The 19,366-nt window shown below is 34.0% G+C and overlaps 1 protein-coding gene across 1 annotated transcript in view; it reads left to right on the top strand.

The window, feature by feature from the left end:
- The window catches only part of TMEM67 (transmembrane protein 67), a 50,431-nt gene extending 32,235 nt beyond the window's left edge, over window positions 1-18,196 (top strand). The window contains exons 17-28 of the mRNA XM_080802491.1: window positions 139-237; window positions 487-573; window positions 1,738-1,837; window positions 1,928-2,067; window positions 3,670-3,810; window positions 7,193-7,273; window positions 7,763-7,879; window positions 10,701-10,817; window positions 10,926-11,030; window positions 11,931-12,033; window positions 15,502-15,644; window positions 16,959-18,196. Coding sequence (XP_080658617.1) covers window positions 139-237; window positions 487-573; window positions 1,738-1,837; window positions 1,928-2,067; window positions 3,670-3,810; window positions 7,193-7,273; window positions 7,763-7,879; window positions 10,701-10,817; window positions 10,926-11,030; window positions 11,931-12,033; window positions 15,502-15,644; window positions 16,959-17,039 — 1,314 coding nt within the window. The 3' untranslated portion in view covers window positions 17,040-18,196. The remainder of the gene's footprint in view (window positions 1-138; window positions 238-486; window positions 574-1,737; window positions 1,838-1,927; window positions 2,068-3,669; window positions 3,811-7,192; window positions 7,274-7,762; window positions 7,880-10,700; window positions 10,818-10,925; window positions 11,031-11,930; window positions 12,034-15,501; window positions 15,645-16,958) is intronic.
- The last annotated feature ends 1,170 nt before the right edge of the window (window positions 18,197-19,366 follow it).

Raw genomic sequence — 19,366 nt, 5'->3', positions numbered from 1 at the left:
GGCTTTATAACTGAGTGATCCATGTATACATCAAACAAGTCTTCAAGCTTAAGAAACTGGATAGAGAATATATTGCTGAAAGTGACAGTATAAATAGATTGAGTCTCTAACAATTATAATTCTCTTCTTAAATTGCAGACAGTTACGAAATTCTTGGTGTACTATGCTGGTGATCTGGCCAATGTTTTCTTTATCATCACTCTGGGAACAGGTCTTTATTGGCTTATTTTCTTCAAAGTAAGTGAGTTCCTGAATTTAACCTAAATATTAATACCTGAATAACTGGTAAGCTGTCCTTATAACAGACCTATTTTTATTTGGGGGTATTTCTGATGAAGAGTATTGAGGCAAGTGCTAAACCACCATTTCTTGAATGTGCTGTTTATTGAGTATCACCACCTTCCTTTTCTATGCTTCTTTGGTTTATATATTGTGTTTATTAAAAACCTTGTGTGGTCATATTTGACAGTGTAATTTTTATCATAGGCACAGAAATCAATCTCTGTTTTGCTACCAGTGCCTGCTCAGGAAGAACGTCTTGTTACTTATGTGGGATGTGCTTTTGCTCTGAAGGTAAGTTTCAAAGGACGGGTTCCTGAATTTAAAAGACCTGCTAATAAAGTTATAAGTCTTTAAAACTAAAATGCTTTCAAAGGCTTGGGCGTAAAATTTAGTTTGATTTTAAAAGGAAGCATGAATTATTTTATTTTACCAAGGATGTCCACTTTTATTTATAATAGTTCGTTCTGAAAATCAAGCTTAAGTGATTTTCCTAAGAAGCCATAGTAAGTATTTTTGGATTAATACAAGTTAGAGCTAATTTGATAAAGTGATAATTCATTTTATGACTCTCTTTTTTAAAGTCTGACGATGCATTCATAATGGGATAAAATACCTTTGGGTATGAATTTTATCTCTTTAGTGGACTGTAAAAGGTACCACCCTGAATAACATGATGAATTGGTCTTAGAATTTGTTTTCTCTTCCTCCATATTCCTTTTCTCCTCTTCCCATGGCATCCCCTCTCCCTATTTCATTGTTCTGTCAATGTATGTGAAGCTCCTTAACATGCCCCTGGTATATCCCATCCCGTGGTCCCGTGATTATTCAGTGTCTGCTTTTCCCATTGATCTGTGAGCTCCTCGAAGAGAGGAATCATCCTGTCCTTATCCTTTTATCCTTTGATGAATAATGCATCTACGAGGAAGAGCAGCCTAGATTAAACATACTACTTCTGTTAAATGAAAAAGATGTGTTTCAACAACACATTTTTAAAAATTAAGTATCTCAATACCAGGAATAGAAAAAAAGATAGAGAAGGCATCTTAAAGCTTTAATTAGGACAGCAAATTATAGCTGAAAAATACCTTTACTTATAAAGAAATCAGATGGACTAGAAAATAAAGTATGCTTTTGGAAACCTTGGGAAAGCATTAATTAGGCATGGCCCTTGTATGAAGAAGAGGTAGGATTTTTACTTTTTTCATATCCCTATTTTAAAGAAAGACAGAAGAAGAGAAGGCAGATTAATGTGTATGAAAATTTTGTGAATTTGGTGATTCCATGTTATTTGATGAGCTTCTAGTGATCCCCTAATGATATTATAACTTTATTTGTCATTTGTGAAAATTGTATATTCTTGTGATTACAGGATATTTGTTTCTTTAAAAAAAATCATTATTTTCATAAGTAGGCTTAATGTGGATACTTTTCAAATGTTTTGTTTGTCATTTTCAGGCTCTGCAATTTTTACATAAGTTCATATCCCAGATTACCATAGATATATTCTTTATTGATTGGGAGCGACCTAAAGGAAAGGTTCTTAAAGCTGTTGAAGGTAACTGAAGTAACCATTGTACCAAAATTCTTTTGCTACTTTTTCAGAACAAAGATGAAACCTTTTTACTTATTTTATCTCTCTGACCAGGTGAGGGTGGTGTTCGGAGTGCCACGGTTCCTGTGAGCATATGGAGAACATATTTTGTAGCAAATGAGTGGAATGAAATTCAGACTGTGAGAAAAATTAATCCACTCTTTCAAATACTTACTGTCCTCTTTTTTTTGGAGGTATAAACTTTTGTAATTGTGTGAAACTTCTGTGTACCTCATAAATATTAATTTTGTATAATTCCAGCTACATTTTCACATCAGTGGAAGAGTTTTCTAAAGAGTTTTCTGAAGCTCTCAAGCCATTACAAAGAGTGCCTTTTGAAAATTGCGTTAAAATATACATACTATGAAATTTACCATCTTAACCATTTTTAAGTATGCAGTTCAATCCTGTTAGGTACATTCACATTGTTGTCCACCAACTCCTAAATCTCTTTTCATCTTGCCCAACTGAAACTCTGTACCCATTAAACAGCAACTTCCCATTCCCCCTTCCTGGCCCCTGGCAGTTACCACCATTCTACTCTGTCTCTTTCAGTTTGACTGTTCTGGGTAAGGAACGGCTTTTAAATGACTGGTTTGTATCACAGTCCCTTGGGAAACTTTTATAAAGTACTGTGCCTGGCCTCACCACTAGAGATGATGTTTGATTCGGTAGCTCTAAAGTTAGCCTAGTTATCTATGTTTTGGAAAAAACTTCCTCCCTCTCTAATTTACATTCCTATTAGAATTAGAATTCTGCATTAGAACAAGTATTATTGGTGAAATTTTTCAACAAATTATCACTGAATGCCTACCATGGACTATGTTCAGCGCTAAGAGCTGGAGCTGGAGCTGACCTATGCACAGAGAATGGGTACACACTTATGATACCTTCACGGTTATCTCACAGATCTGGCTGGTATTATTAAAGGAAGTCTTCTGTACTGAATATGAGACTGAACTATGAAAACCATTTCTGTGGGTAATAACTTTTCCTAGGAATTCGCTGCTTATATAAAGTTAGATATGAATTGTTAACTCTTACATCTGTCTTCCATGTTCCTTCTTTTCTTCCTTTCTCCCTCCTTTCCTCTTCTTTCCTTTTTTTAAAGCCAATAGAAGAATATCTGTGTCTCTAAGGCATATGAACAATTTTTCAAAAATTCATTTATAGTATTGTTTGTTAAGAGTGTTTTATAGAGCTTTAAAAGGTGTTACATGAAAAAGAATTGTTTTTGTTAAGCACATTTGGGAAACATTGGGTTCAATAAAATCATGTCGATTTCTTCACTGTGAAACTTCCCAGAGCCATTATTCTGAGGGAGTGGAAGGCATGAACATGAGTGTAATGTACAGACCACACTTACTTAACCATGGTTTCCTTTTATCAAAGAAGGTATCTTCCTTAAAACACATTGTGGAAAATACTTTTTTAAAGTATAAAAAAGTATCTTACATAGTGTCTGGCATATGTTCAAAGTGTGTGAAATGCTGGTTGTTCATTGGTAGTTTACTGAAAAAAGTATTATTCTTTTGACAAATTTTTGAGTTTTGTCAGTGTGTATAATAGGTTACATTTGGCCTTTAGTCATATTGAAGAGAATTCCAAATGAACTAATTTTTTTCTTTGTAATTAAAAATACTGCATAATTATTTTTACCTAGATTTTCTACTGTTTATATAAACTTACATAAATATCTTAGTTTTTAAGGTAAGAAATAGGGAGGAATGTCTCATTTTCAGAGTAGAGCTATTTTCTTTATTTATGTCTGTTTAAATTTTGCCTTTTTACTCCAGGTTGTTGGATTCAAGAACTTAGCATTAATGGACTCATCCTCTAGTCTTTCTAGAAGCCCACCTAGCTACATAGCTCCTTACAGCCGCATTTTGAGATATGCTGTGTCTACTGTTCTTTGGCTCGTCATTGGAATTATACAGGTAACAACAGATTATACTTCTCAGCAACATTGCCTTTCTATATTTATAGCTGTTTACATACTAATTATCTTCAGCTGTTGATCACACCCTGGTTTCTACAACAGAAAGAAGATAATGGCAAGAACAACAATAATAGCTAATAGCTAATTCTTACCTAGTGTTATAATCCAGGCACTGTGTTAATTAATTGCATGGCACATATTAGCTTAATCTTTACAGTAGCCCTTGTAGGTAGGCTTAGTTAGTATCCTCATTTTATAGATGAGGACAATGGAGCACAGAAATGCAAAATAGTTTGCGAAAGTCATGCAGTTAGAGATTGGCAGAACCGGAATTTGAACCCAGGCAGTCTGATGTCAAGAGTTCGTTCACTTTCTTATCCATAGTGAGTTCTGAAGGGTCTTTGAGAGCCTGCGGCTTTCTAGTCAGAGGATGGACTCCATAGCTTAGTTTATATAAACTATAGGGATGGCTAAGCTACCCTTAATATTTTCTTTCTTTTTATTTTTGAAATACAACTCACTGTCTACTTTTATTTATATATCATTAAGTTTCACGCAGATTGCTGGTACTCCTTGTGAAATATTTGTTGAAATATTTATTGAGGAAATTGAAACTTAAAATAGATCTTCTCAGATTCAGGTCCTGTGAAGGACAGGACAGGGGATTGTTTCCTTTTTTTTTTTTTTTTAAGGTTTATTTATTTGAGAGAGAGAGAAAGAGAGAGAGAGAGAGTGTGTGTGTGTGTGTGTGTGTGTTTGCATGCACAGGGCAAGCAGGGGGAGGGGCAGAGGGAGAGGGAGAGAGAAAACCCCAAGCAGGCTCCACGCCCAGCACGGATCCCAGTGCAGGGCTCTATATGGGGCTCAATCTCATAACCCTGAGAACATGACCTGAGCCAAAATGAAGAGTCAGACCCCTAACTGACTGAGCCACTGAGGCGCCCCACAAAGGAACTTTTCTATGTTTGCTTCCCTATCTTTTTAGATGTTAAAAAAAAAAGGGAGAGAGAGAGAATGGAAGAAAAGCATCAGCTAAAGAACTTAACTCTAATATCTGTACTTTTTTCTCTTGTTACCAGACACTCCCATGAATGGAAAGAGCCTTTCTGTTTGATTAAAAATTCCTTGAACTTTTAAGTCATCAAATGAACATGGGACCTCTGGAAAGATCGGGTTAAACTACCTCTAACCTGCAAACAAATTTCTGCCAAAAACAGCCCATTTTTAAATATGGTGGGATTTAAATCCAAAAATTCCTACAGAATTGATTCCAGGTGGCATTCTGTAACTTGAGAATAGACTTTTAAAATTTATGTTTATTTTAAATTGGTAAGACTTGTTTAAACTTGAAGCTACAGGGATAGATCCAGTGTGGGATAGCTTAGTAATCAGAAAAGAAAGCCAAACATTAGAATTTGAATTGACATAGGATCAGAAGAGTATGGGGTTTGATGTTTATCATCAATATGATAGTGAGAAAATAATTCATTTTAAAGATATACCAGTATACATTTTTCTGAGTATATTGGATTCATCTGGATGTAGAGAATTTTAAGGAATGCATCTGAAGCTTTTCATATTTGGTTGAGTACAACAAAAAAAAACCCAAGATAGCAGTGGCTGCAGCTAAAATGACCGTTACGTCCCGTGAGAAAGGAGAATGGAGATGTGCAGTGCAAAGTGGCTACGTATTGCCACCAGGACTCAGAAGCTCTGCCACTCAGGACGTCCATCTCTCAGGTTCCCTTGTGGTCCATGAAGGCTGTTGGAGTTGAAGGAGGGAGTCGGGGAGAATGGTTCACCCTCTCTTGTCTTTGAGAGCCTTTTCAGAAGTGCTGTTCAGCATCTTGTTGGCCAGAACTTTGGCACATGGCCACGCCTCCCTGCACTGGTGTCTCTTAGCTGTGCAGCAATGTGCCCACTCCAAGAGGGGTCTGTCACCAAGGAGAAAGGGGAAAGGATTGTTGGGGTAGAAACTAGTCATCTCGGGCACCACCATCTCACCTCATTCTTTGTTTCTCACCCTGCTATTATCCTGTTAGTATTTTGCATACATGTGTGCATGTGTGCTCTCTCTTTCTTTCTCTCATAAGTAGATAAGTAAGTAAATAAATAAATAAATAAAATAAAATCTTAAAAAAAAGATTCTTGATTTTTCAATCAAAAAAATCTTCTTGATTCTCATAATGTTAGTCTTTATTGTTTTCTCCTGTTATTTGCCTAAACCCAGCTTCTTCAACTTTTAGGTGGTATCCTTTAGTTTTAAAATTTTAAGTTGCTGTTTTTCAGGTCCTTTAAAGGGATTTAAAACAAGACGTATACAGAATGTTGGCGAAGTGTGTTCAGTAATCAGCTGCTGTAGATTCATTTATTTATTCATTCACATATCTGAGTCCGTTTTGTGTTCTAAAATTTCTTTCTTTCTTTTTTTTTTTTTTAATTTATTTGACAGAGAGATCACAAGTAGGCAGAGAGGCAGGCAGAGAGAGAGGGGGAAGCAGGCTCCCTGCTGAGCAGAGAGCCCGATGTGGGGCTCGATCCCAGGACCCTGGGATCACAACCTGAGCCGAAGGCAGAGGCTTAACCAACTGAGCCACCCAGGTGCCCCCCTTTTTGTGTTCTAGGCACCGTGCTGGGCTCAAGGATATGGTTAACAAGAACAAGCTACAGATTGTGGCAAATGTTGTAAAGGGCATGTAGGGAGATGAGATATGGAGTAAATGGAGGCGAGGCGGACGGGAGTTAGGAATGGGGGACACCTTTCAACTGGGTGTTTAGGAAATGTTATCTTTCTCTGAAATATATCTAATTAGGTCTAAGATGTAAACTTTTCTCTTTTGAGTTATAAAATAATTTCCTTTTCCAGTATTGTAAAAGCTAAGAACACTTGAAACCATTCCATTTGAATCTTTAATGTATTATCTGCAGTTGAAATAGAATTTTTGATGTATGCTTTTATTTGCTACTCTGTCAGAGAAGATTAATTTGAAAGCAGCAAGTTTTCTAATGGCTTTGGAATTTAGGAGATGGGTAGGATTGCAGAACCAGTTGTAAATCTGGCCATTAATACATTGGTTTATGCTAAGTTTTTTAAAGCCTCTCTCTTTCTTCCCCCCGTTAGTCCTATTGTGTTTCAATGATACAGGAAAGTTTTTAAAATTCGAAATAGGCTCCCTTAATAAATCTTAACACAATTCCAAAACCTTATTTCTTTGACAGAGGAATCAGAGATAATAAATAGGATTTTATCCCACAGGAACCATTTTGAGGCCACTGTGTTCCTTGGTGGACTTTCTTTTTTCTTAAGATACTACACTGTGGCTATAAAAGAAAATTAAATTTTAAAAGCTAATAAGCATGAACTTGGCTTTATGTTTCAGATCATGTTCTTTGTTGTCTTTTATGAGAGATTCATAGAAGATAAAATTCGACAGTTTGTGGATTTATGCTGTATGAGCAATGTAAGTACTTTCTGACTTTATCTTGTAACTGTTATTTTTCCCTTTTTAAAGGTCATGAGTACATTTAAGAGAGGCTTTAAAAGTGATTTGGTATGATTGAATTTTTTAGTCCAATTTCCTACTGATTGTTAATTCCAGAGATAGTTATAATGAGCTACAAGTTAATGTTTACTGCTTTAGTTTCTTCTTCATTTGTAATTTCTTAATTATGAATTCTTTATCCAACAAATAAATTCACTTAGCAGAGTCCCTGAAAAATAATTTTCATATATCAATCCTATTTCTTCCTTTCTTAGAAAATATCTTCAATCTCTTTTCTGTCTACTTTTTTAAAATAATATTATCCTTTTTCCTTTATTGTCCTATTTATATATTTTCCAGGAATTCAACCCTCTTTATTTTCTGAGAAAGGAAGCAATTTTAAGAAAAACTTAATTTTCTTTGTTTTCTATGTGAGTTACTAATTATTCTTTTTTTCTCTTTTTATAGATCTCAGTGTTTCTGTTATCTCACAGATGCTTTGGATATTACATTCATGGTAGATCAGTGCATGGGCATGCAGATACTAATATGGAAGAAATGAATATGAACCTTAAAAGAGAAGCGGTATGAATATATTTAACATCTTTTAGTTTTCAACTGAGAAGAGATTGACAGGGAGCTTTATAATGAGCTATCAGGTTGACATAATCAGCACACTGGCTCAGTCTTACTACAAGGGGAAATTGGGAAAACCAACATTAATCACGTCCAGTTATGATGCAATAGGAAGTACATAACATTACTTGTGGAATATTCTTGCCTGAGAAAATGGAACCTGAATATAATCAAGCCTCTAGATCTAACCACCAATTTATAGGAAGTAGAGGAGATAGAGGGATCAATGAAATAATGCCATAGGAAGCAATCAGTCATACCCAGAATGCAGAATGTCTCGCAGGACAGATGACCCAGTGTCTCCAGCAAATCCAAGGCACATAAAGAGGAGGGATGGGTGGTGGTGGTGGAGGAGGAACTGTCAGATGGTGAAAGAGATTTAGAAACAAAACAAACAAGTACAGCGTGTAGACTTTGGATCCTGATTTAAACCAAAAATTTAAAAAAATCCTTGGGAAAAAATAAATAAATAAATAAATAAAATAAAATAAATAAAAAAAATAAAAAAATTTAAAAATCCTTGGGAATAATCTGGAAGGTTTAAGAGCTAAATATTAAATTATATTAAGGAATGATTAATTTTGTTAGGTGTGAAAATGGCATGGTGGGTTTTGTTTTGTTTTTTTAAGACCTTATTTGTTAGAGATACAGAAGTATTCACAGATTTGGCATTGGGTGATGGATGGTTTACTGTTCTCTGTACTGTGTACATTAGAAAACATCCATAGTAAAGTTTAAAAAGAAAAATAAACACTTGAGGAAAAATCAAGAGGATTTATGACTAAAGGACTATACCTGTGACTTATAAGAATTTAATATATGATAATAGCATCTCAGAGAAAAACGATTTATTTAATACATGAACTGGTTGGTTAACTGTTAGAAATTATACCTGGTTTGAAAGGTTAAATGTAAAAAAAGAATATTTGAGATTGGGAGATGAATTTTTAAGCATAAAGAATAGAAAGCATCATAAAGGGAATATTAATTTATTTTACTTTATTAATGGAGAATATTTACATAGCCAATAATCATATAAATAAAAGAATTTGGCTAAAATTCCCATAAATAAATATGATAAAGATATTGATAACAATATTGGAAGTCATACAAATCATTAAGCAGACACTTAAAACCTCAGTGGAAAAAAGACAATTATTAAGTACATAAATAAGAAATAGAAGAGACTAATAAACCTCTTAAAAATGTATAGCTCATAATAAATATGTATAAAAAATAATATTTTTGCCCTCTTCAAATTAGCCAAGTTTTTTTTAAAAAAAGCTAATACTTAATAGTACCAAGGACATGGTGAAATGGGCACCCATAAAACTACTGGTCTTGGGATAAGTTTTTACAAATCTTCAGGAAAGCATTTAGAAATATATATACCAAGAGCTTTTAAAGAATTCATTATCTTTGACTCACTAATTCTGTGAATCTAACTCAAGGAAATAATTAGCAATATGAATAGCTAATTAGGCTCGGGATCTTTATTACAGGTGTTATTTATAAGGGCAAAAAGAGAGTATTAAAGCAGTGGGTTTTCATACACTGAAATTCTTAAGTAGACATAAAAATCGTATTTTATAGAATACTTAATGACATAGAGAGTTGCTATGATATAATGTTAGGTGAAAAAGAGGGCGCGTGGGTGGCTCAGTTGGTTAAGCGACTGCCTTCGGCTCAGGTCGTGAACCTGGAGTCCGGGGATCCAGTCCTGCATCGGGCTCCCTGCTCAGCGGGTAGTCTGCTTCTCCCTCCGACCCCTACCCTCTCATGCTTTCTCTCTCACTCTCTTTCTCTCTCTCAAGTAAATAAATAAAATCTTCAAAAAAAATTAAAAAAAAAAAAAAGAAATTAGTGTGATCCCAGTTTTATGCCATCTATATCTATATGCCTGGATGAAGGACTGGAAATAAAATACCTTAAAATATTTGTATCTCTGGGTGTTGAGATTCATAGGTGACTTTTCTTTTCTTTCTTTTTGTACCTCTCTATATTTTATAAATTCTCTGCAATAACATGTGCTTTTTTAATCAGGAAAAAGGAAAGATTGTATTTTTTTTTTAATAGAGAAATTCAATGCATGTAGACTTCCTTTCAGTCTGTAGAAAACCAAGTGTTATATTATATTTGCAGATTAAATTTGGACAAAGAGATTATTAAGCTCTGGAGTAGGCAAATACAGCAAGAGAAGGGAGGCAGGACTGGAGCTGACCCTGAAGCATAGATGGGAAGTAGATAGGGGGTGGGGTAAGACAAAATTTTACATGTTTGTGGTTGTCAGGATTCAAGTTGTGTCAGGGAAACCTGAACTGGAGATCTGGTCCATGACATTAACTGTTTGGTCATGTATTACATTACCTTTTTTTGCATTTAATTAAGGAAGTATTCTTTAATTTTTTAGAAAACAAAAAAGACTATAATTATAAAAATAGTTAATCTAAGACTAGGCTTTTTGGCATGCATTAAAGAGCAATAGAGTTAATCATAAAGAAAGCTATGAATATCAATATACAATGAATTTAGTATGGGTTCTTTTTTTAAAGCAGGGTAAAAGGAGATGATACAGAGCCCCAAACAGCATAGGACAACACAGAAATGAGTAAAACCCAGAGGAGAGTGAGAACGTTGGATAATGTTAGAATCTCTGTCTCAAATACAGTTTCAGTATCTTGTGATACCAACTAAAAGAAAAATGTTGTATTTTTTTTTTGAAATAGGCAAAACTTCAGTGATCTTTATTTTAATTTTTTTAACTTTTCAGGAAAATTTGTGTAGCCAGAGAGGTTTGGTACCCAACACAGATGGTCAGACTTTTCAGATTGCAATTTCTAGCCAGATGAGACAACACTATGACAGAATTCATGAGACACTCACAAGGGTTTGTATAAAGTACAATTTGGGTATATTTTGCCAGTGTTTCATGTTACTTAAAAACCAAGAATGTAAGACATGTTGCATTTATTCTTATCTCTTTTTTTCACATTAGAAAAATGGCCCAGCCAGACTATTGAGTTCATCAGCAAGTACTTTTGAGCAGAGTATAAAAGCATATCATACTATGAATAAATTTCTTGGCTCTTTCATCGATCATGTATGTATGTCAGTGTTTATATTTCAACTAGAAGCAAAATACAATTTTTAAAAATTTAACCAGTAATTCCAGTTATTTCTTTAGTTAACTAAGTCAGTGGACTTAGAGACCTTCTTTTTGTACCTATCAAAATTAATACTGTGGCTTAAGAATAGGGTGAGGTTATATAAAAATAAAGTGACATTTTATGTATCTGTTAGCAAAATGATGATTCCCCTAAAGTATGTCTGCTGGAATTTTGTTAGCTAATTACTGAAACATTATTATATTTATTAAATATAGAAATATGCTATGCTATGGTTATATTCCTGAAAAGCTTATTATAAATTAATTTCAAGTATATCTAGCCCTTGACCTTTAAAACTTAAAACATTTCTTGGGACGCCCAGTGGTTCAGTCGGTTAAGTGTCTGCTTTCGGCTTGGGTCATGATCCTTGCTCAGCAGGGAATCTGCTGCTCCCTCTGCCTGCCAGTCCCCTTGCTTGTGCGTGTGCTCACTTGCTCTCCAATAAAAAAATTTTTTTTAACATTTCTAAAGAAAATTTTGTTGTAAAGCCCACCGTAGTAAAATCAGCCTTTTTTTCTTTTTTTAAAGATTTTATTTATTTGTTGGAGAGATCAGAGCGAACAAGCAGGGGAAGTGGGCAGGCAGAGGGAGAAGCAGGCTCCCCACTGAGCAGGGAGCCCAATGCGGGCTCGATACCAGGACATCATGACCTAAGCCAAAGGCAGATGCTTAACCAAATGAGCCACCCAGGCGCCCCCACCAAATCAGTCTTTTTTAAAGAACAGATTTTCTTCATGTGTTATTCACTTTTCATTTTCTCCCTTTCTGATTTTACATTAATTGGGAAACATTTCACTGCTATTTTTGAAATGACTCTTGTCTTTTTATGTTAGGTTCATAAGGAAATGGACTACTTTATAAAAGATAAATTGCTTCTTGAAAGAATTCTTGGAATGGAATTCATGGAACCAATGGAAAAAAGCATCTTTTACAATGGTATCCTTCAAATGCCTTTGCTGCACTTGATTCCTATTTTCAAAGTTTGAAAAAAAAAAAAGTACTTATGTTATTTTCTTTTAATTTTATATAAAAACAAAGGAAACATAATGAACTTGGTTAACTTTTTGGTATTATAGTAGTTTTCTGTGTTTCATTTTATTATGTCATGTAGCAGGAAACAAACATATAAAAGATAATTATTCCACAAGAGTAAAAAAACTGAATTTTAAAATTAGTTGTAGACATGGAAGAGATAGAAAAACACATAAAATTTAGATTTTTTAAAAATTTGAATATAATTGACATGATGTTACATTAGTTTCAAGTATATAACATAGTGATTCAACAAGTCTGTATCTCCTCTGCTCACCGTAAGTGTTCACCATCTGATCGTGAAGTGCTTTTACAATACCACTGACTACATTCCCTATGCTGTACCTTTTATTCCTATGACTTATTCATTCCATAACTGGAAGCCTATATCTCACACTCTCCTTTACCCATTTGTCCTTCCCCCAATCTCCCCACCCCACCAACCATCAGTTTTCTGTATTTATAGGTCTGATTCTGCTTTTGGTCTGTCTACTTATTCATCTTTTTTTTTTATTCCACATGTAAGTGAAATCATATGGTATTTGTCTTTTTCGGACTTCCTTCACTTAGCATAACACCCTCAGGATCCATCCATGTTATTGCAGATGGCAAGATCTCACCCTTTTTTATGGCTGAGTAATATTCCACTGTGTGTGTGTGTGAATATATATGTATTACTCTTCTTTATCCATTCATTTATGAATGGATACTTGGGCTGCTTTGATATCTTAGCTACTGTAAATAATGCTGCAATAAATGTAGGGGAACATGTATCTTTTTGAATTTAAGTGTTTCTGTTTTCTTTGGGTAAATGCCCAGTAGTGGAATTAATTGCATCATATGGTATTTCTATTTTTAATTTTTTGAGTAACCTCTGTACGGTTCCACAGTAGCTATACCAATTTATATTCCCACCAACAATACACAGAGTTCCCTTTACTCCACATCCTCATAAACATTTGTTAGTTCTTGTCTTTTTTATTTTAGCCATTCAGACAGGTGTAAGGTTCACTGTGGTTTTGATTTGCAGTTTCCTGATGATTAGTGATAAGCATCTTTTCATGTGCCTATTGGCCATCATTATATGCCTTTTTTGGGAAAATGTCTCTCAGTTCCTCTGCCCATTTTTAAATGGGATCATTTGTATTTTGATGTTGAGTTGTGTAAGTTCTTTATGCATTTTGGATATTAACCCCTTTTTAGGTATGTCATTTGCAAATATCTTCTCCCATTCAGTAGGTTGCCTTTTGGTTTTATCAATGGTTTCCTTCACTGTGTAAAGCTTTTTATTTTGATGTAGTCCCAATAATTTGTTTTTGTTTTTGTTTCCCTTGCCTCAAGAGACATATCTAGAAAAAAATGTTGCTATGATCGATGTCAAAGAAATTACTGTTTATGTCTAGGAGTTTTATGATTTCAGGTCTCACATTTAGGTCTTTGATACATTTTGAATTTATTTTTGTGTTTGGTGTAAGAAAGGGGTCCAATTCCCTTCTTTGCGTGTAGCTGTCCAGTTTTCCCAGCACCATTTATTAGATTGTCTTTTCCTCATTGTATATTCTTGCCTTCTTTGTCATAAATTAATTGACTATGTAAGTGTAGGTTTATTTCTATATTCTCTGTTCTGTTCTGTTGATCTATGTGTCTGTTTTTGTGCCAGTACCATGTTGTTTTGGTTAAAACAATTTTATAACATATCTTAAAATCTGGAATTGTGATACCTCCTGCTTTGTTAAATCTTTCTCAAGATTTATTTGGCTATTTGTAGTGCCATACAAATTTTAGTAGTATTTCTTCCAGTTCTGTGAAAAATGCTGTTAGTATTTTGATAGGGATTACGTCAAATCTGTAGATTACTTTGGGGAGTATGAACATGAGTCCGTGAGCATGAAATATCTTGCCATTGTGTGTGGCATCTTCAGTTTCTTTCATCAGTGTTTTATAGTTTTCAAAGTACAGGATCTTTCACTTCCTTGGTTATTTATTCCTAGGTGTTTTATTATTTGGGGTATAATTGTAAATGAAAGGGTTTTCCTAATTTCTCTTTCTGCTACTTCATTATTAGTGTATAGAAATGCTACTAATATTTGGGTATTGAGTTTGTATCCTAAACTTTACTGAATTCATTATTATTTCTGGTAGTTTTTTGGTAGCATCTTTAGGGTTTTCTAAGTATGGTATCATGTCATCTGCAAATAGTGACCATTTACCTTCTTCCTTATCAATTTAGATGCCTTTTGTTTCTTTCTCTAGTCCAGTTGCTGTGGCTAGGACCTCCAGTAGTATGTTAAATAAAAGGGGCAAGAGTGAAAATAAAATTCAGATTTTATGGGAATTTTATGGGAATTCAGATTTTAGTGGAAAACCAATAAAACACTTAAGGAAGAATAACATTTGTGATTAATCTTTAACATTTAGTTTATCATTTTATCCAAGTTCTTAAAAAATCGTAGATATCTAAGATAGAAATAGTGCCTAAGCCTGGTTTCTTATCCTTAAAAAGGTAGTATATATGTCACTTTTAATGTGACTAATAATCTCTTATATGGGTTGGTAAGAATGGAAATGGTGTAACCTGTGTCCTGGCCTACATATCACCTGTTCTTGCATCATTGGGTGTTGTGCCAGTCCTGGGATACACAGCATAGACCAGGGGGCATCTTGAATGTAGGAGTGGGGTGATGCTGGTGAGGAAGTGTGTGTAGGCACAGGTTAGGTACAGAATAGTGAGTGAAAAATCTAACCAGACGTAGAGTCAAGCAAGAAGAGGCAACATGGAGAAGTTTGAACTGCATCTTAAAAAAAGTTGCTGTTGTCAAGCAGGAGGTCAAAGAAAGAGAGGCAAAGAAATTTGTACAGAACATCAGTTTTTTCTAGATATGTCTCTTGAAGGCAAGGGAAATAAACACAAAATATGAAACTAACCTTAGAGGACTATTTAAGACACAATTACAGCTCACTATGCACTTTTCAGTCCTTGCACGTTTTGTTCTTTGTTTTTGTTTTTGTTTTTTCACTTTATCTTAGAGAATCTTTCTGAGATTCCTCAGCCTTTTGTTATATAAACAAATAAGGGGTATTCATTACCTGGTCTTTGAAAGATATTGACTATATACTTACATTACTAGCAGTTACCAATCCTTGGTACAAATGTTAGAATTACTTTTTATGAGCAGGGTTCCTTGCCTAACTTTTGAGATTAGCAAATTTTAATCCCCTTTATTTTTTTTTGACAACCATGAAGTATTATAAATAGTAATTTCTGTTATGCTATTTTTAAATATCCAGATTTTATCACTGGAAGTTTATCAGAAGTTTGTTCTATTTTAAAGTTTCTAATTCATCTTATAAAATGCTTTTTTCAAAAAACAGATGAAGGGTATTCTTTCAGCAGTGTTCTATATTATGGAAATGAAGCCACTCTTCTTATTTTTGATCTGCTGTTCTTCTGTGTTGTGGATTTGGCTTGCCAAAATTTTGTTCTAGCAGCCTTTCTTACATACCTACAACAAGAGGTAAGTTTAAAAATTTTTACTGGAGGGACGCCTGGGTGGCGCAGTCGGTTAAGCCACTACCTTCTGCTCAGGTCATGATCCCAGGGTCCTAGGATCCAGTCCCACATCAGGCTCCTTGCTCAGTGGGGAGGCTGCTTCTCTCTCCCTCTGCCTGCCACTCTGCCTGCTTGTGCTCTCTCTCTCTGACAAATAAGTAAACAAATAAATAAAATCTTAAAAAAATAAAATTTAATTAAAAATAAAAATTAAAAAAAAATAAAAATTTTTACTGGATTTCCTTAAAAACAAATACTTTGGAAGTAGCTATTTTATAGCAGAGAATAACAGTGTCTGCTTTCACTAGGAATTTGTTAAGATTTAGAATATAATTATCCCCACCAAAAAAAGAAGAAACATTTCAACCAATTACACTCTCCTTCATTGTCATTGAAATACTGGGGTATTGTGGAGGGCATAAGTTGCTTGAGCAAATGTGAAAGGAATCCAGTAGGAAGATACTGCAATTGTTGATCTCCCAGATGCCAGAAGTAGCAGTAATTAGAACCTGAAACCAATGTTACCATATATGTTAACTAACTAAAACTTAAGTAAGTTGAATTTTTTTTTTAAAGGTAGCAGTAATTATAGTTCCCTTCACCCTCTGTGCCAGATGTTAAGGTAACAAAAAGGCAGGCTCCAAAGAGCTCAGGACTCAGCCACAGAGAAGCCCCTTTACTGGAACTGTCAACAGATTTTCTACCTGTGTGGATAAAAAAACAACTGCTGGTTGGGAATGGAGCCTGAAGTGGAGATTTTTAAAAAAATGACAGATCTGTTCTGGAAATGTTGTTATTAATATCACTCAGGTATTCCCCCATGTTGAGGAAGTATATGAGTTAGTAATATATAATTTATCAGTCTTTGACAGAGATCTAAAATTATAAACAAATTCTATCCCTAACAGTTTTTTTGATATTTCCAGAGCTTTTAGGGCTAGAGGTAAGTTGCCTTGCAAAATATTTGATGGTGTATCCCTGTGAACATGAGCAGGTTGTATTATTAACTCATCAAGATATATTCTAAAGAGGGATATGTACTTCTTTGATATTGTGATCTTTGTGATATTGTGATCTTTGATACGTAATCTTTGATATTATGAAAGATGATAAATACTCTTGAAACAATTTTGTGTATCACCATGGAATACAGATGCCTAATAAATGAAAGTAAATAGTTGAGAGAATTACCTAGTTTAATTTAGATCTTTTAATTGATGTACATATTTAATTTTCTTTCTATATGTTTTATTCTGAATTGTTTTAATTCTTTTTCCAGATTTTTAGATTTATACGGAATACAGTAGGACAGAAGAACTTGGCATCCAAAACATTGGTGGATCAAAGATTTTTGATTTAATTTTTTGAATAGATAACCTAAAGACAATATAGTTGTGTCAAAAACAGTCATAATTATCAGGTTAGTTTGCTGTAGTTTTTATAACTTTTAATACAAATTTTTCTATTTTTATTTGTTTTCTGATCTAAAGAAAGATTTATTTTTATAACTTGTAGATACATAACTTCTTTGTGAATATATAATGTGATATAATGAAAAATGTTGTTTTCCCATTTGTGGTGGTATTTAATTCACCAACTCATAAATTAGATACATTGACAATGGGGCAAAAGAAATCTAAGTGTTGCTGTCAGCAGAACACTTTTTAATGATAAAACAGTCCCCATTGTTGGTCTCTGTAGATAATTTTATAAACTGGGATTTGCTTACATTTTCTCACATTGACAAAATTATTTAATTCCAAGTTCAAACCTAGTTTTCAGTGTAGTATTTTCTAGTTTTTACGTATGTTATGGTAAATAAATGTTGAAAAATGTTTTCAAGTACTTAGAAATTTGAAATTTTATATTGCTGACTCAATTTGCTTTATTTTAATTGTTTACCCTATTTGGCAGTGGACTAATTCACTATTGGATTAATAGGTATCTCATGAAATGGTCTATATTCATTCCTTTGTATACCTGTATCATTAAGTCAATATGTCCTTCCCATCAAGCATGTATATACCTTAAATATCACTTACATTTAAAAAAAAAGTCAGTGTACGACATTTTCCCCAATGTAGTTTTTCATACATTTTAAATTACTTAATATTTTAAGAGCACTCCCAAAATTTTGCTTTTTAGTTATGTTTAAAGATTATAAAAATGAACTATAAATTTATCATGTTATATTGACAGGGTGACTTATTGAAAACAAACTTAGGCCTCATAAGTCAGTAGGCTTGTATTTTTTTTAAATAAGGAAAAAAAATATTAGGATCCAGAATGTAAATTCTGAGTCATGTAGTTAATAATTTTCCATGATACGATTTTCATTGTATACCATGTACTTGAAAGACATCTTATATTTCAAGTATAATGATCATTAACACCCAAACCATCATTTCTTACTGCCTTTTCTGTTAATGCTATGTAAATACTTAAATGTAATGTTATGTAAATATTGTTTATATTTTTGAATTGAAAATATGGAGTAAAACATTTGATGTCTCTGTTTCCTGTTTGATTAATGTGTATTTCATAAACTAACATTTAGGAATGAACAACACCATTGTGGTCCATGTCCCCAGCCTTTGCCAGAGTTGAATCTTTTACATTTCTTTGAATTGTAAGGATGACCGAAGAGAAAGAAGTAGGGCTAAGAAGTCAAGTATTTGAAACTACAGTTTCTGAAGGGTCAAACTACAGGATTGCCTTTATAAAAGCTGCAAAAAGAAATAAATGTAATACTATGGATTTTTAAAACCACTTGCTCAAAAGCATGTGAAAGAAATTCAACTCTCATTCCACACATGAGAAGTCAATATTAGTGTGAATGTTTGAAAATAGCAATTTCAAAAATTAGGATGAGTGGGGCACCTGGGTGGCTCAGTGGGTTAAGCCTCTGCCTTCGGCTCAGGTCATGATCTCAGGGTCCTGGGATCGAGCCCCACATCGGGCTCTCTGCTCAGCGGGGAGCCTGCTTCTCCTTCTCTCTCTGCCTGCTGCTCTGCCTACTTGTGATTCTATCTCTCTCTGTCAAATAAATAAAATCTTTAAAAAAAAAAATTAGGATGAGTTGGCTCACCTAATAAATGCACAGAGAGAAAAGGCATTTTAAAAAATCATCCTACACTAGTTTTATACAATATTATTTTTTATTTTGTTTAGATACATAAAAATGTTCAAATTTACATATACTGTGGATTCCTTTGTTCATATTGCTACAATTTAAATTCTGTAATCAGGTGTCTAATTTTCTGTTAGATCCATAATCTTTTGTCTATTTCTGTAGCACCAATTTACAGTACTTTGCATCTTATACCCCCAGTTTTACTGATTACCTAGAAACATTTGATAAGTCTCCTAATCATTTCATAATGAAGCAAACTCTAGGTTCACCTAGAGGTTCTTTATAAGCTGGTGTGTGTTTAGTGTCCCCCATAGAAATGCATAGGCAATCCCCTCAAAAAAAAAAAAAAAAAAAAAAAGGAAAAGAAAAGAAATGCATGGGCCCCTCACATAATTCTGCAGATCAGTCTCTGTGTTATGAGATGTTAATATTTGCTTATTTCTCTCCCACTGCTGTCCTAACAGCCCCTTCAGAGAAGGCTCTGCTGGTTCCCCAGACTGAGAAGCATTCACAGTGACCACTAACTCAGTGCTTGCAGGCATGAAATATGAAAT

The sequence above is a fragment of the Martes martes genome, assembly GCF_963455335.1.
Source record: "Martes martes genome assembly, chromosome: 4".
Taxonomy (NCBI): domain Eukaryota; kingdom Metazoa; phylum Chordata; class Mammalia; order Carnivora; family Mustelidae; genus Martes; species Martes martes.
The sequence above is the reverse complement of the archived record's forward strand: the minus strand, read 5'-3'. Positions and strand labels throughout refer to the sequence as shown.